The 24,807-nt window shown below is 36.6% G+C and overlaps 1 protein-coding gene across 1 annotated transcript in view; it reads right to left on the bottom strand.

Moving 5' to 3' along the window:
• The window catches only part of LOC143045966 (uncharacterized), a 52,382-nt gene that overhangs the window by 25,923 nt on the left and 1,652 nt on the right, over nt 1-24,807 (bottom strand). Inside the window, exons 3-18 of the mRNA XM_076218853.1 lie at nt 17,641-23,871; nt 15,466-15,599; nt 15,035-15,185; nt 14,246-14,523; nt 12,063-13,665; nt 10,404-11,156; nt 9,689-9,830; nt 8,761-9,425; nt 8,087-8,193; nt 7,439-7,607; nt 6,613-6,783; nt 3,397-5,145; nt 2,795-2,971; nt 2,082-2,330; nt 697-831; nt 350-538 (exon numbers count right to left, since the gene is read on the bottom strand). Of these exons, the coding sequence (XP_076074968.1) occupies nt 350-538; nt 697-831; nt 2,082-2,330; nt 2,795-2,971; nt 3,397-5,145; nt 6,613-6,783; nt 7,439-7,607; nt 8,087-8,193; nt 8,761-9,425; nt 9,689-9,830; nt 10,404-11,156; nt 12,063-13,665; nt 14,246-14,523; nt 15,035-15,185; nt 15,466-15,599; nt 17,641-23,871 (12,903 nt within the window). The remainder of the gene's footprint in view (nt 1-349; nt 539-696; nt 832-2,081; nt 2,331-2,794; nt 2,972-3,396; nt 5,146-6,612; nt 6,784-7,438; nt 7,608-8,086; nt 8,194-8,760; nt 9,426-9,688; nt 9,831-10,403; nt 11,157-12,062; nt 13,666-14,245; nt 14,524-15,034; nt 15,186-15,465; nt 15,600-17,640; nt 23,872-24,807) is intronic.

Consider the following 24,807-nt stretch of genomic DNA (forward strand, 5'->3'; position numbering starts at 1 on the left):
AAACACTGTTGGTACTGTAAATTCAGAAATTATTGCAATTTTTTTATTATTGCTAAAAATGAGACAGGGTTATAATCGCAATAATTTAAACTAGCATTTTAAATTTTTTAATATGAATTAAACAGATTTTTTTTCATTTTGCAAAAAATAAATTCGCATTTTAGTCTAAAATGACAGAATCGCAATAATAAAGCACGCAATAATTTCTGAATTTACAGTATCATAAATTTAACTGCATGTATTAAGATTTATTCTTGGTTACAAATGTTAAACCATAATCTGATATTCAACTTCGAGAAATTACAGCACATTCAGACATTTATATCTATAAAGCTTTGTAATTTCTAACCTAATTCTGTAGGTTCTCCATGTATACACAATACACTGCAAGTAGTGTTGTAGCCTATGTAACCAGTCTCACATCTCTCACAGTTTGACCCTTCAAAGTGAGTCAGACAACTACTGCAAGCAAGACCACCAAATCCATGGTCACATAAACAGGCTGGGGCATTAGCTCCATCAGATAATAAACACTGACCTGAAACAAAACTGGTCTTATATATAAGAATATATTATATAACTGTAAAAATGTTTTTAAATATGCTTTTTTTGTTGTATTAAAAATGTTGTTTGTTTTTTACTTCATTTACATCCAACCTACTTATAACATTTTTCAATGCTTATCTTAATTCCTACCATTTTCACTGCATTTAGGTGTCCCTGGACAAATGAACTCTGAGCAGTTCTTTCCTTCAAATCCTCCATTACAAACACAAACTGATGCATTTTCTTTTCTTGTACACAGACCATAGGTACTACAATCTGGTTCACCTGAAATAATAGAGGTAGAATATATATATTAAAAGTGCATATACATTGTATCAAGTATATCAAAGGTGGATATATAAATTGAAATGTTGAGAATTCAAGAATAACTCATCATAAGCAATAAGAAGAGTGAATGGACTATGAAAGACAGTTACATATGAAATATGAACACAAAAAAAATCAAAGCTTTAGGCAACACATCTTTGATACAATATTAAATGTCAAATTATAGTGAAAATAATTGTTAAAAACAAACTTGACAGAACTAGATATCATTGAGATGGGAGCCATCTCTGTGGGCCCCGCTGTGAATAATGTGCATTAAAAAATTGTATCTTTACCATAGGACATGGGTTTGTCAACTGAAATCAAAGTTTTTGACCTTGACCTTTGATCTATGAAGTTGTAAATAAATTATGACACACCCTTTGGTGTTGGTTTATAAACATGTCAAGTATAAACTTTGAAATGATAAAGGTTCTCAAGATATAGAGCGGACACGATCTTTACCATAGGACATGGGGTTGTCAACTGAAACCAAAGTTTTTGACCTTGACCTTTGACCTAGGAAGTTGCACATAAATTATGACACACCCTTTGGTGTTGGTTTATATACATGTCAAGTATAAACTTTGAAATGATAACGGTTCTCAAGATATAGAGCGGACACAATCTTTACCATAGGACATGGGGTTGTTAACTGAAACCAAAGTTTTTGACCTTGAACTATGCCCTAGGCAGTCGTTCATAAATTATGACACACCCTCTGGTGTTGGTTCATATACATGTCAAGTATAAACTTTGAAATCATAACGGTTCTCAAGATATAGAGCGGACACGATCTTCACCACAGGACACAGGGTTGTCAACTGAAACCAAAGTTTTTTTACCTTGACCTTTGACCTAGGAAGTTGTACATACATCATGACACGCCCTCTGGTGGTGGTTAATAAACATGTAAAGTATAAAGTATGAAATCATAATGGTTCTCTAGATATGGAGCGGACACAAAGTGTTACGGACGGACGGACAGACGGACGGACGGACGGACAGACGGACGGACGGACGGACGGACGGACGGACGGACAGACTGATCACTATAGGGGACCGCCTTTGGCGGGACCCTAATGAAACTCCATCATTTAACATATTCAAGCCTTTCAAACTTTTATTCATAACCTAAAAAAATCTATAAAATAAAGTTTTCCTTTTCCAATTTTAAAGTGACTAACATCCTAGAATACAACACCAACCTGGACAATCCAGCTGTTCACAGTGATCTCCCTTGTACCCCTCCTCACACAAGCATGTGTCGTTCATACACTGTCCAACATTAGAACACAGAGTGTCACAGTTAGAACCAGAGTAACATGGGTCACACTGACAGTTGGAGGTAAATGGTGGATATTCTATACCATGTATACAATCATACTGACAGGCTGGTCCCATTGACAATGTACAGTTTACACAGGTTGGGCTATCATTCAGTAAAATACAGTCACCTAAAATTAAAAAAATTAAGAAATATCCAATAGAAATTGAACTACAGAGACTTTTATTAAAATATCAGCAAATTCTTTAGTTTTTCCTTTGCCTTCTTATGCTAGTGAATAGACAATCAAAATTAGGTTTTTCATATTTCAGGCAATGGAAGCAAAAATATATACAAATTGACATAACTGAACTTATGGACTCATAATTTGTTTGAATCAGATAGGTTAATTTTTTTAGATATTATAAACCCATTTTTGTTTTTACCATGGATTGGTTTAGAAATGGTTCAATATATATAGATAGTGTACATAATATGATTTAATTTAGACACAGTTGTAATGACATAATATTGATATTGTATGATGGTACAATCAGTACTTTTTCAAAAAAAAATTTGCCCCAATATTAATAAGTTATTTTCTTTGTGAAATTTTTTGTATACACAGACTTCAACTTGGAGACTAGTTACTACCTCTTCTACTACAATCAGGGTCTCCAGGACAGTCCGGTAATTCACATCCTTCACCTTGCCATCCATAATTACAGTCACATTTCTGATCAGCTAAGATACAGGTTCCTTGTCCTGTACAGGATCCCTTCTCTGGTTGTTCAGGGTCACCAGGACATCCTCGTGTGCTACAATCATCACCTACAAAATATATGTTCAAAGTTTTACATAATTCACCTTTATACTTTTCAGCTTTGATTGCTCCATTTTTTGTTGTTGCTTATTTATAGAATATTTTAGAAAAGGTAAGTTATAAATAGCTTACTACCACTAACTTAACAAAATGAACAACTGAAAATATAATATTGTAATATAGAGTAAAATTTGAGAGTGACAAAATTCTGTATGGAAAAGAATAATAATTTTGGAAAGTACACATGTAATTGTTCCATGCAGTATGCATTCAGGTACATTGATATGACTCATCAAAACATGTTTTCATAAATTCCAAGTTTTCGCCTCAAAAATCTATATGATACTTTAAACAAGCCTTTACCAGTTACTCAGTAAAATTCGGCTGCCACTGTTGGAGACTACTTGGGTATATGTTTAAATGAAATACCTACCCCACCAAGCTTCATCACATGTGCAGGTATTGTTGTCACATGATCCATGTCCTCCACACAGCTGGTCACATCCAGTTCCAGAATAACAAGAATCACATACACAGGTAAAGTCTGACTGTGGAGTTCCATAGACACATGGCAGGTCACATGAGTATCCTGTCCAATCAGCATCACAAATACAAGTTGGATAAGCTGTTGCTGCACTGCAGTTACCACGATCGTTACAATCTGGGTCACCAGGGCAATCTGGGATACTACAATCATCACCATACCAACCAGGACTACAGAAGCATTGGTGTGTGACCGTGTTACAGTCACCATTTCCACTACAGGGTTCTCCTACTCCCACACAGAGATGGGCATTACATGTATCACCCCAGTAACCACTCTGACAAATACATGTCTCATTATCACATGTACCAAAGCCATTACAGATGATATCACATGAATCACCTGAGGCACATTTACTGTCACAGACACAGTTCCCACTGTCCATTGGTTCCTGGATGCCATTACATACAGTATTACATGACTCTCCCATCCAACCTTCATCACAACTGGTACACCTAGGTCTTGCCAAGGACACATTACAGTAACCTTTGTAGTTACAGTTGTCAAGGCAGTCTGATTCTTCACAACCATCACCCTTCCATCCATCATAACAAATACACTTTCCTACAGCAACATTGCACTCTCCATTCCCGCTACAGTCCTTTCCAAAGCCAGGACACCCTGGTTTTTCACAATAATCTCCACGTCCACCATTAAATCCACAATCACATGTTCCATCAGTACAGTTACCAGTTCCAGAACATTCTAATTGACATGTGTAATCATTGTAACAGCTGTCACAGACACAAGTCTGGTTCTTCACAGTTCCATGTTCACAATTATACTGACAAGCGTAACCAAAGTAAGACCCATTACAGCTACATGAAGGTTTATCATCGACAACAACACAACTTCCCTGTCCATTACAGGCCTGGGGACATGATGGTACATGACATCCTATACCTTTCCACCCCTCTTCACAAATACATTTACCAGTGGCAGCATTGCAATCTCCATGTCCAGAACAATCCTCGTTATATCCCGGACATCCTCTTGTCTCACACCAGTCACCACGGTAACCATTAAATCCACAGTCACATGTGGTGTTGTGACAGATACCCTGACCAGAGCAAAGCTGATTACATTCCACACCACTGTAACAGAAGTCACATTGGCAGGTCCAAACAGCATCAAATGATCTCATGGGAGTTCCATGGACACATTTATGTTCACAAGAGTCTCCTATAAACGGATACTGGCAGTCTAAACATCTTGGATTTCCTCCTTCTGGTGGAACACCACAAGTTGCATTGATTCCATTACAGTCAGGATTCCCTGGACAATCAGGTACTTCACATGCTTGACCACTCCAGTATTGATCACACTCACAACCTCCTGTAGCAAGGTTACAGGTACCATGACCTTCACATCTCTCTGGCCAACCTGGACAACTAGGTTCATCACATCTTACTCCTTCATACAATCCATAATAATTACATTCACAGTTTCCATCAGTGTCACATGACCCATGACTTGAGCACTCAAGGTGACAGCTGATCCCTGTTATACATGGTTTGTCACAGACACATTCATTGTCCACATTCGTGCCATTGAGACATGCTATCTGGCAGTACTCTCCAGACCAATCATCATTACATTGGCATTTTCCACCATCAGTACAATTACCATGGTCAGGACCTGATAAAAATACAAAAATTATAGACTTTTAAAGTTAGAGATTGAAAAAAAATATTGTATATATGTAAGACTCAGATCCATGTCCGGTCTCTAATCGACGTCCGTTCCTCAAATCGACCTCCAAATCTGACGTCACAATAAAATATCCTTCCAAATCAATGGCCAATTTTATGCCTATCTAATCGATTTTGCTGGATTTTGATTGGTTGATAGCCAGTGTATTTTTCACCAATTTACTTTTATCTTATAAATATCGCTCATTTTTTAACGGCGCCGAGGTATATGGAAAACGATATATGCCAGTTTTACCCTCTCTGCCGTGGTATTTGCCAAAAAATACTCTATCCGACTGGACGCTTGTAACGTCACGATCATCAATATGTTAACATTCGGTGTAATTAAACAGATATATCATGTTAAGGAGGGGTAAAAAAAAAAGTCTTGAGAATGAATTTCCTTCGCCTTGCGGCTCGGGAAATTTACCATTCGCTCGACTGGTATTTTTTGCAAATACCCCTCCTTAACATGATATATCTGTTCAGAAATCCCGAAAAACAAATATGACACACATAAACCATCGAAAACCAATGCACTGCAGGTCCATACAGAATATGTCAGGGTTAAACATGTGAGTGAGCACCGCATTTAACCTAAAACAGTGGTGTAACAGCACAACATAAAACATAATGCCAATTTCTTGCGTTTACGTTTCACTCAGGTATAAAACTCAAGAAATTTGTTGGAAAAAAACCATACAGAGTCCGAATTATAATATTCTCAAAACAATTGGTAACATGCTTCTTTATTTTGTCTATTGTTGAAGACTGAATAAAGCTCCTAGATTTCGTTTGGTTTTCTTTGTCGTTTGGTTGCTTACTAATTGCCATACATTTACATGCATGTTATTTATTATTATGAATAGGAATGACACACTATTATGTGGATCAATTGATTAACTTTTTATCAAGATAAACATTAATATGCATGTTTTCTGGTTGAAGAAATGTATATGAAAAGTATGTATAATGTTTGAAAATTTAATTGTCATAAGAACCCTACAAAAACATGTATATGTATAAATGTAAATCAAGTCCATTAATTTATTATTTATTGATATTGAACATGGATTAAAGACGACCACAATCAACATCAATCGGACGTTGTTTTGGGCAATACATTACGTCCGATTAGAGAATAAAAATATTGGACGTCGATTTGAGAATGTGACGTCAGATTTGGACGTCGATTAGAGGTCGGACGTCGATCTGAGTCTAACATATATGCACAGGATTGGCAAAGTTGAACTGTTATAGACCATGACTTACCATATAAGTTTTTCTTCTGTATACAAGACACATCTTATAGTAGTGATAAATAATCTTTAAATTGTTATGCTTAATCTCTTAATTCCAAGGAGTTTTAAAGCTAGAGATAGAGAAACTATTTTTATGTGAAAAGTAGCCTTACCACTACATTCAGGTGTCCCCGGACAGCTAGGTATAGCACAGTCGTCTCCCTTCCATCCAGGTTCACATGTACACATGCCAAGAGCACTGTTACAGCTACCATGTGCATTACAAGCCCCATCTTCTCCAGGACATCCTGATTCCTGACACTTGTCTCCAACCCAACTATTTCCTGACAACAAACAATAATTTGTTATAAAGGATCTAATTCAATTCTACCCTTAAAAATAGAAAAGACCGTTTCAAGATATTTTTCCTTCTTTTATCAAATCACAATATATTTATTTGAAAGAGTTAAAATATATTCATTCTATTAATTTAGACTTTCCTTTCAAGAAATAAATAAAGCTCATTGAAATATTTTCACATTTCACTCCGTATTGCCTCAAATATACTACACGAAAATTATTGACATAATGAAAATACAAAACAAAACTATTCAACAGTCTGTTCCAACAAAAACTGTTTCCTCACTTGTATTTTTTTGTTAATGATTGGTTTCATTGTTAGTCTGTTTCGTTGATTCAAGCATTGTAGAAAAAAATGCACAACACAGATATTTTGAAATAATTTATGTTCAAGGGTCAAAACTTCCATAAATATTCTCATCCAGAATAAAACCCAAACTTCATTTGTAGCTTATTCTGATACCACTATAAACCAAATCTTTAATATTAAATAAACTAAAGATTTTACAGATTAAAAATTTGAAGACTTGAGCTGACAGACTGATAGTTGGTCCAGAATTCAAACCTATAGTCTCTTAAGGTATCACCAGTGATAGTTGGTCCAGTTTCACCGATAAAGGACTAAAATTTTATATTCACCTGGTTCTGTTGTAAAACAGTCACATGTTTCATTGACACAGTCTCCATGTCCAGAACATTCCAGTTCACAGTAAGCTCCAGTGTAACAGGAATCACAGTGACAGAAATCATTGGCTGAGTTAACGTAACCATGGACACAAGGTTTACTGCAGTCTTCACTGTACCAACCCTGCAAAATGTGTGTATGTGTTAAACTTTTTAACTTGAACAGAAGATAGTCATTATCCCACAAACACCCTATGCATTATAATACTTTTAGTTATATTTTCATAATATGACTTATGGAGAACTATTGTTATTTTAGAGTTAAAGTGAAGAAAGAAATGTTGTTATATCAAACATAAAGTGTTGAGAGAAACATTGTTATCCGAAGGTTAAATGTAGAAAATTTCTATATCAAAATTTAAGGAAATAGTTTAAGCTACATTACATCTTATATAAAAGTCATGTAGTTAAAACTTGGGTTGATTAAAAATTCACAAATTGCAAATATTGTTTTTGCTCCTCAATAAAGACTTTACTGTATGATATTTTTTCCTTTGAAAAAGAGATAAAAGGCATTTTTAAAACTATTTCAAATCCTCATTTGTCTACGTGACATCTTTGACATATTCTAAACTGAATACCTGTTCTATTCAGAGTACTTACATCTTTACAGTCACATTCTGGTATGTCTCTTTCTGTTCCATTACAGAAACCATTGCCCTCACAGCCACCAGGACAGTCAGGGATGTCACAAGCATCTCCAGTCCAACCTGAAATGCAACATTACATACATTAAGAAAATGTTATCATGAACCGCCACAGAGATACCAGTCCAATCTACATACTGAAAAAAAAATGTTAAGTAGGCAATTAAAGCAAAATAGATAATTGTAACAGATAGCCAGGCAAAACAGTTCTAAAGCAAACACATAAATCAGGTTAGGCACACCTTCATAGGAGTTTTTTTAAAGCCTTTTTTGTATGTTTGCTTCCTGGTATCCCAGTATGACAAAATGTGAAACAATTTAAAAAAATTAAAATCAACTTCAGATAATAGCAATAAATGTATACTGTAAATTCAGAAATTATTGCAAGGTTTTTATTAATGCGAAAAATGCGACAGAGTTGTAAACGTAATAATTTAAACTTTCATTTTGAAATATTCTATATGAATTTAACAGGTTCTTTTTTCAAAATCGTAAAAATTAAAATCGCATTTAAGTCTGAAATGACAAAATCACAATAATAAATGTATGCAATAATTTCTGAATTTACAGTATTCATTGTCATTTAAATGTGTAACAGCATGTGACTCTGTTTCTAGTCCATAAACATACCTGGTATACAAGTACATAGTTGTAGAGCTGAGTTGCATGTGCCATGTTGGGTACAATCATCTGTTACCCCTGGACAGCCCTGTATCTCACACTTTGATCCTCTCCATGCCATATCACAGATACAATGAGTACCATTACATTTTCCATGACCATTACATTCCAGGTTACATCCTAGTCCATTATAACAGGAATGGCATTCACAATGTCCACTGTTATGAGGTACCTGTGTGCCATTTACACAGAAGTCAGCACAAGCTGGTCCCATCCAACCCGAGATACAGTCTAGACATTTTGGGGGATCCAGTGTTGAGTTACAGTTTCCTCTATCATTACAGTCAGGTTCACCTGGACAGTCAGGCAGTTCACATCCATCTCCTGTCCAGCCAGGGAAGCAGTCACAATTGTGAGTGATTGAGTTACAAATTCCATGTTTACTACAGCTCTCCCCTATTCCTGGACATCCTGGCACATCACAGAAAGACCCCCACCAGTTAACATCACAGTCACACTCTCCATCAACAATCTTACCATGGTCAGAGCATTCTGAGTCACAGTTAATACCCACCCAGCCTGGATAACATGTACAGTTGTTAGCACCAATAGGAATGACTTCACCATTCACACAAGGCTCTTCACAGGAATGACCATACCAATCGGAGTTACATCTGTTAATATATAGTTCATGGAATGAATTCCATTACTACATTTTCAACTACATGTACTAACTATTTTGTTGTTGAAAATTTAACCTACCAAATTGAGATAATTTTAGACATCTGGACTAACTTTAACTTTTTGTACTACCTCAATGTGATTCAAAAGCTCACTAGCTTAAAATTCAGCTTGCTATTGAATGTTATTTTTATGTCATATAAAAGACTAATCAATCTAGGGGGAAAAAAACAAATCAGATTCTTTTTATACATACCTGCATTCAGGTGGGTCTACAGTATCATCACACATTCCATGGTCATTACAGTCAGGGGTACCAGCACAGTCAGCATATTCACATCCTATACCAGTCCATCCTGGTCTACAGGTACATGTATGTGTAGCACTTTCACATCCACCTAAGATAATAGTAAATTCATCTTTCTAGAAGGACAGTATTGATAAAACAGTGAAGAAGGAACACTGGTTTGAAAAAAATAATATATAAATTGTATAAAACCAACAAGTTACAAACCTGTTTACAAACATTAGACATTTATGCTTTGGATTCATAATTATTATTAATTGGTCTAGTCTTTACCAGGAATGTAGAATTTGCCAAAACTACTGTAAATTCAAAAATTATTGAGTGCATTTATTTTTCGCGATTTTGTAATTTAAGACTAAAATGTTATTTTAATTTTTTGAGCGTTTTTCTGTCTTATTTATATAAAGAATTTCAAAATGTGAGTTTAAATTATTGCAATGATAAACCTGTCACATTTTTCACAATTATAAAAACATCACCATAATTTCTGAATTTACAGTACCAAATCAGAAATCAATAAGATTCCACAAATTTTAAAAGCCTCCCAAACTTATCTGATCAAGGTTCCTTCCTGTATAAACATCTATGTCTTTTGATGTATCCTGCCTCTGAGAAGTTCAGATTAAAATAATCAAGAATATTTATCAATTTCCATGTATCTTACCTCTATCTGAGCAATCCAATTTATGTAAACCAGGACATCCAGGAATGTCACATAAATCACCCTTCCATCCTGTTACATAATCACATTCACATTCCCCACTTCTGATTAGTCCATGCTCAGAACATTCAGAGTTACATCCCACTCCAGCAAAACCTGGATCACATTGACAGTTCCCAGAGTTCATAGGCGTCTGGGTACCATTAACACAGGGATCATTGCAAGCCGGTCCCATCCAATCTCCTGTACAGTTCTGACATTGTGGAGGATCAAAACCCCATTCATCACAAGTACCACGGTCAAAACAGTTTGGTTCTCCTGGGCAATCAGCAACATGGCAAGCCACGCCCATCCAACCAGCAAAACACTGGCATGTCTTATCTTCACTGTTACAATCACCATGTCCACTGCATTCTATGTCTGATGAAGGATGTCTTGGACATCCTGGAACTTCACAATATGTTCCACTCCAGCCAACCAGAGGATCACAATAACAATCAAATTTACTGTCACACACACCATTGCCAGAACACTGTATGTCACATCCAGCTCCATGGTAACATGTGGTATTACATACACAAGCTGTGTTGTTTACATTTGGGGTTCCATGGATACAGGGGTCATTACATGCAGGTCCAACCCATCCAACATCACAGTTGACACATTTAGGTGGATTGTATGTAGGGTCACAGGATCCACGGTCATTGCAGTTAGGTTCACCTGGACAGTCTGGGTCACCACAACCTGTGTCTTCATCTGAAGAAATTAAAATAAAAATTACACTGTTAATTTAAACAATCACCTTTTTTTATTATAAATCAAAAGTGTGGTTAAGATGTTAATGACCCAATTTGCAAATACTGTAAATCCACAAAGTATTGAACGCATTTATTATTGGGATTTTTGAAGGATGGACAAAATATGAGATTAGTTATTGCCATTTCAGTAAAATCTGTATCCAGATATATCTATCATATTGCCAGGTTTTTATTATTTGTGGTATCCAACCAGTAGCAATATTGGCATCAATAAAAACTTGGCAAAAATCCTAAATTTACATTAAATATGTCAGCCTATCATCTTTAAATATAGATATATATCTAATAGATAAGGCAAGCTCTAAATCAAATCCTAGGTTGAATGTACATGAGAACATATTTGATAAACTGTTACAAATCTTAAATGTTACAAAGCTTATTTTTTTAGAATGTAAAGTAAAATTAAATTATTTACTTCATAGATTGTGTCACCAGATTCCTTTGATGCAGTGTTTATCATTTTCTTAAGTGATAAATATTAAAGTTATAACTAGTTATATTCTCAAGAATATAAACAATAACCTTGATGCTGTTCACCTGACCTTGTGTTTTGTATGCTTTTTTTATCACTGGCATAAATCCACTCAGCCTGACTGTCTCATATCCTCTTCAAGATACTGTGGATTCATTTCTTTTTGTGGGTTTCTATTTTCGTGGATTGAGGAAAACTTACATTTTCGTGGATATTTGATTTCGTGGTTTTGCAAATCTCTGCATACAAAACCTATAAAAAAACTTGTAATTCGTTGAACTTTTGATTTTTTGGTACACCTGTACCCATGAAACCAATGAAAATTGGTATTCAACTATAATAATGAATCCACACTAAAATAATTTGACTAACCTGCCCATCCTGGTTCACAGTAACATTTCCCACTGCCAGCCATACATACACCATGTCCTGAACATTCTTGTGATGACTTTGATGGACAACCTGGTCTTGTACACTTAGATTCCTGCCAGTTGTCTGTACATACACATGTACCATTCACACTACCACTGCAGCTACCATGTCCATTACATTCAGATTCACAGAATTTTCCCAAGTAGCAATCATCACACTGACATTCATCACCAACACACTGACCTTGACCGTTACAGGACATTGAACAATCACCTCCATGGTAACAAGGATCACAAACACAGTCACCAGTGGATGTACACTTTCCGTGACCAGAACATGTCGTACTCTCATGACACTGGCTGTCACAACGATGGCCAACATAATTACTGTTACAAATGCATGTTCCCCACACTGAGCATGTGCCATGACCTGAGCAGGTTTTCGCTGGGTCACAGTGATATTGACAATCATTCCCAATATATCCTGAATTACATGTACAGGCTCCTGATGTAAATGTTCCTTGACCGCTGCAGAGATTAGCACTAGTTTCACACAATGTACCAGCTGTGCCATCTGTTGAACTACCTGAGCCAATTCCACCATCTACAGATCTTTGATGCTTGAGGACTTTGTGGGTATAGTTACCAGTAAATGTTCTTATCCTTCCTCCACCTCCACCAGAACCATAATGAGTACAACAGCATCCATAATGACAATTTGCTCCACAATGTGAACCTCCACTATCACCTCCATCAGCATATAGTTCTCCCCATCCTTCTATTACCTCAGTATCTAGCCACACAGAACCACCACTGCCAGAACCACCACCTGATGCACCTACACCATTCATTGTTATCTCCCCTTCCAAAAACATGGCATCAATGGATACCACTCTGAAAGCAGCACCACCAGACCCTGCATTACCATGACTACAAGTTCCACCTCCACTTCCTGCTGTCAATGGCAGACATTTTGAATCATATGTTGATTTGCTACCAGGGCAGGAGACTGAACTACACGAGTGGCCATTGCCGCCATATCCCCCATGAGCTGCCCCACTTCCTCCATTACAAGCAGCGCCTGCACCAGGACCTTCCAGTTTTTTATAACCCAGTTCATTACCAGTTACAGTTCCTTCTTTCTCTAAATCAAACACCAGACTGACTAACGAAGTAGAGAGGGATACCTCCAGGGTACTAATATGTTGTATATGGAAGTAATCTGTAATCACAGTAAGTCCTTGGTTAGTAACATAATCATCATCAATTACCTGAACTTTTCCTTGATTAAGTATTGTAATCGTAGATAACTGGTACAATCCAGCTATTTGTGTGCCAATATTGCTTCCTATTAGTGATCCTGTGTAGGTAAAGATTGATGTACTCCTGGTGTACAGATGGTCTAAACCAATCAGATTTCCATTCACAGTCATTACTCCCTCGATGTAGGTTGTTGGTGGAAGGATGACTGTTGACCCATCTCCTGTATACAGATTACATCCAACAGAGTCACGCAGATGATCCATAGCAAAATAAAGTGTAATACCATTGTTAATCTTCAACTGACCACTAGCCTCATCAATGTGGTCATAATACAAAGGTGTCTGAAACAAATGAAGATTTCTTGCCATCAATTAATTTTTATTTTATTTTTCAAACTAATTATAAATCCATGCATGAAAATTTATAACGTGTTCACTTATGAAGTATTCTACACAAGATTACTGGTCAAAATGTTACCAGAACACATAAGAAAATGCTGCAGTTTGTATCATTTTTTCTAAAATGTTTGTGCTCATCCACAAAATCATATGTGTAATGTGTATTTTACAAATTTTAGTTAAAATAAAGTATCACAATTGGTGTGCATCATGTACATTTAGAGTATTGCATTACAGCTAAAACATTTAAAAGAGTGAAAGGTTTAGAAACTAGACTGGTATAAAAGTAGGAGGTTTGATTTTGATTTAATCCACTACTACCTGTTGAAAAATCTCCAAATTAGGACTGCAATGATTTCTATTTGTTTCATATCTTTGAATGGTAATGTTTTCCAATTTTGAAACAAGAAACAGTCTTTTACTTTTAAAAGAAATCTTTAAAATAGTCTTTAAGAAAAATACAAACATTATATGTGTTTCACTTACACTAAATTATCACAATTCATTTAATGTTTTTCATTACCTGGGTAGGGACAGCACAAGCCCTATTGTAAAGATGTATATTATCAAGTAATTTATTTTCTATCTGTGTGGGATAATCACAAGAATTTTCACTGCCTCTATTCAGATTATCTATCCATAATTCCCTCCATCTATCTATTCCTACATCAGACTGTACATATACTGTACCGGGGCCACCAGGGTATGTGCCACTTCCTCCTGTGGCTACAAGGTTACCATTAAATAACATGTACTCTGATAAGTAAATGGATATTCTGCCACCAGATCCTGCTCCATTGGCTAAAAAAAACAAAACATGTGGAATGTTTAACCATTTGATAAAAATTTTGTGAACTAAAAATTAAAGACCATTTTCAATTTTTCATTATGAACCTTTACATGTGTCCTTTAGATTTTCCTTACTTTTTGACATATTATGTAGGATCCTGATCCCTTTAAATACAATTACATTACATTAATATAGTTAGGTACTTAAGAAATATACCCGTAATGATTTAAAGTAAATCAGTTTTCCACTCAATCATTTCACTTTATTTTAAGACATTCTACTTATAACAACTGAATCATTGTTTAGAAGATATCAGAAGATTGAGAGATTGTTATTATTCCTGAAAATTAAAGTGGTGTTGTTTTGACTTTTTTTACAGTTAGGTTTATGGTTTATGGACTAGATTGTATTTGTGAACTTTTTTGTCTATTCAATTCAAACACACCAAAAAATTCCTTGATATAATTGTTCACAGTTTCCAAGAATTATAATCAAAATAAATTCTGAATGAATAGATCCTACATGAATAGCCTGTTCCACCATTTGCTGAAATAGTTCCATAACCTTTGAGACTTCCCAAGGTCAATTTGACACTTCCCCCACTACCAGATCCACCATGGGAAGATGTTCCTGACAAACCAGTAGTCTTTATAGTACCATCTAGACGTAGTTCCTTTAAGTATACAAACATGTATATTTACACCAATGCTATTTTTAAAATGACTTATGGAGCTTAAGTGAACAACTATTTATTTTACAAAAGATTGTATATCATTATACTCTTGGGAGTTAGTAGTAATAAAGAGCCATAAGAAACTTCACTATTTTTTCTTTTGTTTTAATAAACATGTAACATTTGGTCCTATCCTTTACCAATATTTGAAAGATTTGCTTTTTTCACAGGACCTCTACTTATGGCATTTTCCTTCTTTGTAATTTTGCTGCTGACTTACCTCCCCTATATTGAATGTGATATGACTGCCACCAGCTCCAGCATAACTGCCACCTCCACCACTTCCTGGTTCATTGGCAGACATTACAGATCCATACTGACTGCCTGATGATGTTATGTCAGCACTTCTACCTCCTAAAAGAAGTGTGCAAACAGATGGAAAACAAGAATGTGTCCAAAGTACACAGATGCCCCACTCGTACTATCATTTTCCATGTTCAATGGACCGTAAAAATGGGTAAAAAATATAATTCGGCTTTAAAATTAGAAAGATCATATCATAGGGAACATGTGTACTAAGTTTCAAGTTGATTGGACTTCAGCTTCATCAAAATCTACCTTGACCAAAAACTTTTACCTGAAACTCGCACTTTCATTTTCTATGTTCAGTGGACTGTGAAATTGGGGTCAAAGTTTAATTTGGCTTTAAAATTAGAAAGATCATATCATAAGGAACATGTGTACTAAGTTTTAAATTGATTGGACTTCAGCTTCATCAAAAACTACCTTGACCAAAAACTTTAACCTGAAGCGGGACAGACGGACGGACGAACGGACGGACGCACAGACCAGAAAACATAATGCCCCTCTACTCCCCTCTACTATCGTAGGTGGGGCATAAAAATAAAAAAATTGGAACACTCATACAAATATAGGTCATTAAAAACATCGTCATTCAAACAGATTTACAAGGAATTAAAACCGTAAAATCTATATTTGACCACACATAAATATTTTTTAATGGGTAAAATGAAGTGAAAACATTTTTTTGCCAATAAATCAAACTAGATAACTTTATTCAATATTCAATCATCAAGAAACTTAACGTTTTCCTTGAACTTGTATTTTTCTTTTTATACATTATATACTGAGTGCCAATGAAAACGCAACACTTTTGTTTTTCAAAAAAATCTTATAATTTTTATTTTATTTATATTAGAACTTTGTATAGTTGGTTGAAAATGACTTTTAAGACAATTGTTGACAATTTTACGGTTGAGTGATTTTTGGAACAAATGCGAAGTAAGGGTTATTTTGAACGGACATAAACCGAGTTCACCGCTTTTCAACATACCCACCATTTTCACGATTTTGTCATTTAAAGCTTGGCTAATGTCATGAATTTTCCCGCCCTTATTGTTAACAAACTGCAATAAACATCTGAATAAATGCCAGGACTTTCTGACAACCAGCGACATGCAGTTTTGGGCATGATCCAATGAAGCCTTTCACAGTATACAATTACGAGAAGACTGAAGTTGTAGCCTCTACAATAACCCAAATCATCCACAAATTCAACCAAAATGAATCATTTAATGATAAGCCAAATCCCGGGATACAAAAAGCAAGAAATGCTCAGCAAGACCGATACATTTGGTCTTTACCATATCCGATATCGACTCTGATGGCTGTTCAAAGGTCACGAGAGTTCAATGGTGGTCACGGTAGAACCTTAGGAGCAATTTCAGTAAATCACCGTTTGCGCAGAAATTGTTAAAGAGCACCACAGTCTTTCCTTAGTGACATCTAAACGGCCGTCTGGCGTAAACATCGAATTCTGTAGACCAAAAAACATTCATTATGTACCAAAAAACATCAGTGGTGGTTACATATCCATTTGGCACGCGCCTTGGCCAAAAGTCTTGCTTTTCGCCGGATTTTGGTCCAATCGAGCAAATTTTGCATCAGATTTAACATGGTTTAGTCGATGAAAACCACCACCAATATCATAAAGTCAGCTTGAGTTTGCTTTGCGGGACAAGTGGAATAAAATTCCTCAGGATCACATTAAACGTCCGGGATGATCAACTCCACAGCGCTGTGGAGATTGCACTGCACCACGGGGGCTGTAACATTTTGTGTTAGGACTGTGAGTTGATGATTCGACATTGGATGTTTCGTTTACCTATTGCGCACGAAAGATGACAAGGAAACAGTTTTTGTTTGATATCGATCTATTGTTAAAATTGTTAATTTTCAAGAACAATTTATTTTGAAAGATTATCATTTCTAGTATACATTTTATTTTTGAAAAACCAAGTGTTGCGTTTTCATTGGCACTCAGTATACATCCAAAGAATCTTATTTGAGCATAAATAGATTGGAAAAAAATTTCTACTGAATTTTATAAGAAATACATTTACAATTATTTTGAAATAAAAAAATACAATTTTACCTGAACTTCCATATCCTGCCCCAGACGCATAGTCTGTTGAATCTGTTCCTCTTCCTGGACCAGCACCTTTACTGTAACCATGTCCATCACCAGTGATTGTACCTCCATGTTCTACTGTAATTCTGGTAGAGTTCAAGGTTACCTTCATACTGTCTGTTTCTATTGTACCACCATTCTTCACAGTGCATTTACCACTAGTAATGGTTGGGAACAGTGGATCCAAAGTGATGGTTATTTGTCCAAGGTTGTTAACAGTGATTGTTCCTATTGTAAGCATACCCGGATTATAAGGATGTACTGATGTGTCTGTGTACCACATGACCATGGACCTCAGTTCACCAGTATGTGCATGTTGAGATAGAATGAGTTCTGCATTTCTTTCAATGTATAAGTTTTCTATGCCAACAAGTCTTCCACTCAGGATGAATTTTTCAGCTGTTAGAACAAAATCTGTTGGTAGTACCACTTCTCCACCCACATCCACATGCAATCCACATGGTGTGTCAAGATAAGTGTGAGTAGATTCAACAAAATGTACAATAACTTGCTGTCTGTTCTGTACACGTACCATTCCCTTCTTATTTCCTGTAAGTTCATGGATGATAACTGTAACATTATGTATGCCATGTGGATGATAGAAGTGGACGTATGAGTATCCCTCTACTTGGACTTCATCTAACTCATAGTACACACTGTTGTTTTCCATCACCATGGCTGGGTTGATTGTATTCAGATTACCATTATCAACAGTGAGTTTAGAATGTTCGGGTTCAATTAAAGTTCTGTTCAGTCGTGGATTGTATTTTAGCTCTCTGTATTGTGGTCCTCGTTGTGATTCATACTTGTAGATTGTTCCAGGTCCACCAATACCAGACCCTGATCCTCCTTGTGAAAGATACTGCCCTCCATACAAATTAAAAGAACCAACATGTAGTGCTATTCTGCCACCACTTCCCCCTCCACCAGAAGATCGGCCAGCTCCACCATTTACTGAAATAATGCCATGACCAGAGATATTGTAAGCCTGAATAAAGATACTGCCACCAGTGCCACCACCTGCATTACCACTTGTAGCTGATGTTCCAGCAGAGGTGATGATGCCATCAATGTGAATGTTTCTTCCAACCTTCATCTTGAGGAATCCTCCTCCAGATCCAGCATATGAACTACCAGCTCCACCACTACCAAAATCCATGGGTGAAAACACTGATCCATGTGGATAAGAATCATCTGAACCACCACCAACACCTCCATAGCTGCCACCAGAATACCCTGTACCAACACCTTCACCTTTCATTGCACTATGACCTCTACCATCAAGATTAAGGTCACCTTCAGGTTCCATGTCAAACTCTCCAAGGTCCATGTAACCGTGGTTCAACAAAACTGTCCCTTGATATTTGATTTCCATGAAAGATGCTGTTATTGTGAAATCATGCAATATTTTCCTGAATTCTAGGGTACTTAATTGTTTTATATTAATAGTTGGTAAGGAGAAATTGCCCTCTTCTGAGACAAATATATATGTGCCATTATCCAAGAGTGCTGTTTGAGATGTAGCAGCTACAGATACAAAACCATCATCTTCAATGTAGAAATGATGTACTCCAGTCATCATACCTTCTATGGTTGTGTTTATTCCCTGCATGTGAACTTCCGTAGGAAAGACGATCTCACTTTCATAATCAATGATATAACTGACCGGTGCTTCTGTTATATTACGGACAGATTCAATATATTCCACTATAGCTTTCTGATGACTTCTTAAGTGTAGTTGACCTGTCCTATCACCAATGAATCTATGGATGATCATTTCAACATCTTTATTTGGATGATAAATAATAACACGGGCATATCCTGCTATTTCAACTTCATTAAATTCATAGTTTGTTGTCTGATTGACCATAATCATTGTTGGTACAGAGACTAGATTACCAACATTGTCAATATGCAAGTAAAGATGATCAACTTGAAAGTATGTGTTATTTGTACTTTTCATATACTTTAAGATTCTGTATGCCAATGGTCGGAAATTATTTTCCACATAAGTTGTTCCAGCTGCACCCCCATGAGTCAGAATATTGCTACTTCCACCATCGCCACCACGGTTAGTGAATTTTCCTCCATAGCTGTATCTGTATCTACAATGGACACCAATCCTTCCTCCGGCACCTCCTCCTCCAGTTGTCCCGGCACCGTTACCTCCCCTGACGTTAATCTCACCATGTCCTGTGAAGTTTGTAGTAAACATGTTGACACTGCCACCGCTGCCACCACCACTGTTACCAGAGGCACCATTATCACCCTGAATGGCTAACAAACCATTGAGTTCCATCCTCTGGCTAATGTTCCACAAAAGAACACCACCACCATTCCCACCAATACCATTGCCATTCCCTCCTCCACTACCAAATAGCATAGGATCATAAACAGAACCATATGGATGTGTTGGCAAGGTTGGGTCAGCACCACCACCATAGCCACCATGGCTAGCTCCATAACCTTGATTACTGATTGTTTGACCAGCACCATAACCTTCCTCAGGTCCGTGACCATGTCCATTAAGATGGAATATTCCTTCACTTTCAATCCAGGCATAAGAAGAGTCAATGATGGCATCATTCATGTACAGATTTCCAAAATATTTAACTTTTGTTTCACTATTCCAAATATGCATCACATCTGTTATTTTCAGGAAACCTACAGTTCCACCTTTCTTTACAGTCAATGTATCCCAAGCAAAGTTCCCTGGTTCTTTAACATTGTAGTATGTACCATTTTCAACCAAGGCTGTATATGCTGTAGAGTGGAATTCAATGTCAGTAGCATCCTCTACATATAAGTCAGCTACTCCAGTTATAAGTCCAGCAAAGGTACTATCAGCTCCATGTAAATGAGTCTCTGCAGGAAGGTAAATCTCTCCACCAGCGTGAAGATCAAATCCACAAGGGGCTTCTGTTCGATTAAATATGGCTTCAGTGATTTCAACAACAACATGCTGATCATTTTTTATAATTAAAACACCTGTCTTGTCTCCAATAAAGAGATGAATGTCAACATCAACTCTTGTAGCATTGTTTGGATGGTATATCATCAGTCTAGAACTCCCTGTTAGTTCTGTCTCATTAAACACATAACTGTATCTATAGTTTTCCATTATAAGAGTAGCTGCTGGACTATACTTCAAAAGGTTATCTGTGTGCACATATTTGTGGTCTACATCAAAATATGTCATGTTATGCACAGGGTCATACTTCTTAGCTCGATATTCTATAGGTCTTGAATTTTCTTGTACAAATGTTGTTCCTGCAGCTCCAGCTCTTGAGGAGGAGTATGAACCTCCACCATCACCACCATAGTTGTGATATTCTCCACCATAGGAGTACCTCCATTCACAGAGTACACCGATCCTTCCTCCTGCTCCACCACCACCACCACTACCAGTACCATTACCACCAGCAACTAAGATTTCACCATGTCCTGTCATATTTAGAGCCTCTATCAACAAACTGCCTCCACTTCCACCTCCTGAATTGCTAGACAATCCATCTCCACCATTTAAGGTCAGAATTCCATCCATTTCCAGCAGAGCACCAACTTTCCAGACTAGAAATCCACCGCCCGCCCCACCAGTCCCTCCTCCATTGCCACCACCACTACCAGCGTACTCCATGGTTGGATAGGCAGTCCCATTACCTGGTTTGAAGAGAGAATTGTATGGTATACCACCAAAATTTGGCTCTGGTCCACCTCCCCAGCCTCCATGGCCAGCTCCCCAACCAACTGAACCTTTTGTCCAACCTTTTCCATAACCAGTCTCTGCAGGATTTCCCACAGCATTAAGGTTAAACTCTCCTTCAGCTTCAACACTCCCATAGCTTGATCTAATCAGTGCTAAATTCATAAGTAATAGACCTTCATATTTGACATAAAATTCTGCCACTGTAATAGACATAGGATTAGAAATCTGTTGGAAGTTTGCTCTCGAGTTCCTCATTACTTTGAGAATGGCCCATTCAAAGTTTCCTTGTGGTGTGATGCGAATTCTTGTGCCATTAGTTAACAAAGCTGTGTGACCAGTGGAAAAGAAAATAACATCAGCTCCACCTCTAATTAGTAATTCTTCAATACCTGTGATCAGACCTGCAAACCAATTCCTTCTGCCAACGAGATTAACAATTTCTGGGAACAAAACTTCAGATTTGGCATCAATTTTAAAGCTTACAGGAGCATATGTTTCATTAGATACAGATTCAACAACTTCTACAAACAAAGTTTGTCTCTGTCTAATATGAATTAGTCCAGTTAAATCCCCTTGCATTTCATGTACTATAACTTCAACATCCGCCCCAGAGGGTGGATAATCAAAAATCAAATTAGCATGTCCTCTCACATCCATTTCATCAAAAGCATAGCTGGTGGTTTCCCCTTCATTTACACTTGAGTATAACCATGGCTCACCATGATTCACATACAAGTGGGAATCAATATCATTATTGTCAATCAAAATTCTACGGTGATTTCCAACTCTAATTGTTTCATTTAGAACTTTGTCATATTTGATATCCTCATAATCTGGCCCCCTATTTGTTTCCTCAAGGAAAACAGTACCAGCAGCTCCTGAAAGCATTCCATTTAAACCATAACCTCCATAAGCATTCAGTAATCCTGCAAATCTTCTTTCAAAGTGGATTAAGAGACCTATTCTACCACCACTTCCTCCTCCGCCTCCTCCTGAGATGGATCCATTACCTCCACTACAGTCCACATGACCATAACCTGTGAAATTAAGGGTCTCAATGAAAATACCTCCACCACTGCCACCTCCTGCATTAACTCCCTGACCATTTTCTCCTTGCATGGTTACTTCTCCATCAATCCACAGGTGTGTACCAACCTTCCAAACAAGATAACCCCCTCCTCTTCCTCCTATTCCTTCACCATTTCCTCCACCACTGCCTTCGTCTTTAGGAATATAAACAGAGTCATAAGGAATTCCACCTGTGTTTGGTTTTGTGGCACCACCATGGCCACCATGAGCTCCACCATAACCTACATTCCCATCAGTACTTCCATTCCCAGGTCCAGACTGAGGACCATATCCCATGTAGTCTAGGTTCAAGAATCCAAAACTTTCAACTACTCCTTCATCAGAGTAAATAGTCCCATCTGTCATGTATACAAGTCCCTCGTACATAATATGGAATTTGATAAGCTGTAACACAAGGTCAGCTTCTGTTTCAGTAAATCTAGCCACTGACCCTCTCTGAATTGTAAATATGGTAAGACTGATATTCCCTGGCTTGGTCATATGTGTATAGCTTCCATTTTCTCTTAGAGCTGTCTGTGAGGTGGAGTAAAATTCAACATCAGCTCCTTCAGCTATTGTTAGGTTCTGCACATTGGTCATCAGACCCTTAAGTTCACTTCTAGTTCCTAACATTATAACTGTGGACGGCAAGACAATTTCTGTTCCTTTTTCTACTTTGTAGCTTACTGGTGCTACAGTATAGCCTGTTGTGGATTCTTTGTATTCTACATGAATAACTTGTCCTTCTAAGATATGCATCAGTCCTGTTCTGTCACCATCAAATTTGTGGACTATCAGTTCTGATATGGATCCATACATTTGTAACACGACATGATTATTGGCTTCCAGTTCGTCAAATTCAAATTCATAATTCCCATCATCTGTTGTTATAATAGTGGGTGAGATGTGATTTCTGTTGTCATTATCGATGTACAGTTTTACAAATCCATCCTTGAACACCAAACCTTCAGTTGTGTTAACATATTCTTTAGCAGTCAGTCCTTCAGTGTTAGAATCAGTGAAGTAGATAGTTCCAGCAGCACCATTCTTATCATCATCAGTCCTAGAAGAGCCACTATATCCACCATAGGTTATATAATCACCAGTGTATTCCCTGTACCATGTGACATGGGCGGCAATCCTTCCTCCACCACCTCCATGTCCATTGTTGTGTCCCACTCCACCTTCTGTGGTAGCCAGACCATGTCCTGAGAAGTTGACGGCAACAACATGGATACTGCCACCACTGCCACCTCCACTGTTGGTATCTGTGGCATTGTCACCTAGACTCATTAATATTCCATCCAAATGTAGGTATCTGGCCACATCCACGTCAATAACTCCACCTCCTTGTCCTCTATTTGCTCCGCCTCCTTTACTACCTGGGTGAAGTGGCTTCTTGTAAGATCCATAACATTGAGCTTAAAATACAAATAACAGCTCATAAAATGAGTATAATTATGCATAATAATATTCAAAACTTTCAGATGAAATTTGTTTGAAATGTACACACAATTCTTTTCTCAATTTTATGTTTACTTAACTATTACAATTAATACTATTTGAAAACTAAAGTAAAAAGATTCAAATCACCTGCTTAAATGCTTTCAGAATTCTAATCTTATAAAAGTATGCTCCTATTTTCACAAAAAAATCGGCTGTTGTCTGCTTTATGGTCGGGTTGTTGTCTTTTTGACACATTCCCCATTTCCATTCTCAATTTTATTCAATCTTTACTTATAACATACCTGTCAACCTGTGACGATGAAAATGCAGGTCATGACCTGCATTGAAGAATCAAATCTCAGGTCATAACGCATATGAACTTTTTCGAGCTGAATTTCAGTATTTATGGTACATTTTCTTATAATATATATCAAAGATACCAAAACATCAATGCATGTTCACTTTGTTAAGTCATTTTAAATATTATTTCATTGCACTTTTAAAGATTTTTATAAATTTGTGTAACTCAGTCATATGTGCATTACATTTTGAGAAAAAATACTACAATCATCATCAAACACTAGAATTTAATGTAATTCTTAAAAATGTTTGAGTCTATTGACTATGTAGCCTTTAACCATAATATTATTCATTTAACAAGGAAATTAGACTATCATAAAATATAGTAGTACAGTTAAAGGAAGTATAAATGTAATAATAAACTTTTTTTTTAAAATTGTATAAAGGTATAAAAATAATGAAAAGTTATTTTTCAATATGTATTTGAATTTTATATTTTTATGATTTAATCTTTTTCATCCATAAAACGTAAATATAAGGAATAATTTTGAATGGTGACAAATAAGGGGAAGTAACTTTAGTTCAGTTTGTAAACCAATGGTGCAATTTAT

The sequence above is a fragment of the Mytilus galloprovincialis genome, chromosome 1 (assembly GCF_965363235.1).
Source record: "Mytilus galloprovincialis chromosome 1, xbMytGall1.hap1.1, whole genome shotgun sequence".
Taxonomy (NCBI): Eukaryota; Metazoa; Mollusca; class Bivalvia; order Mytilida; family Mytilidae; genus Mytilus; species Mytilus galloprovincialis.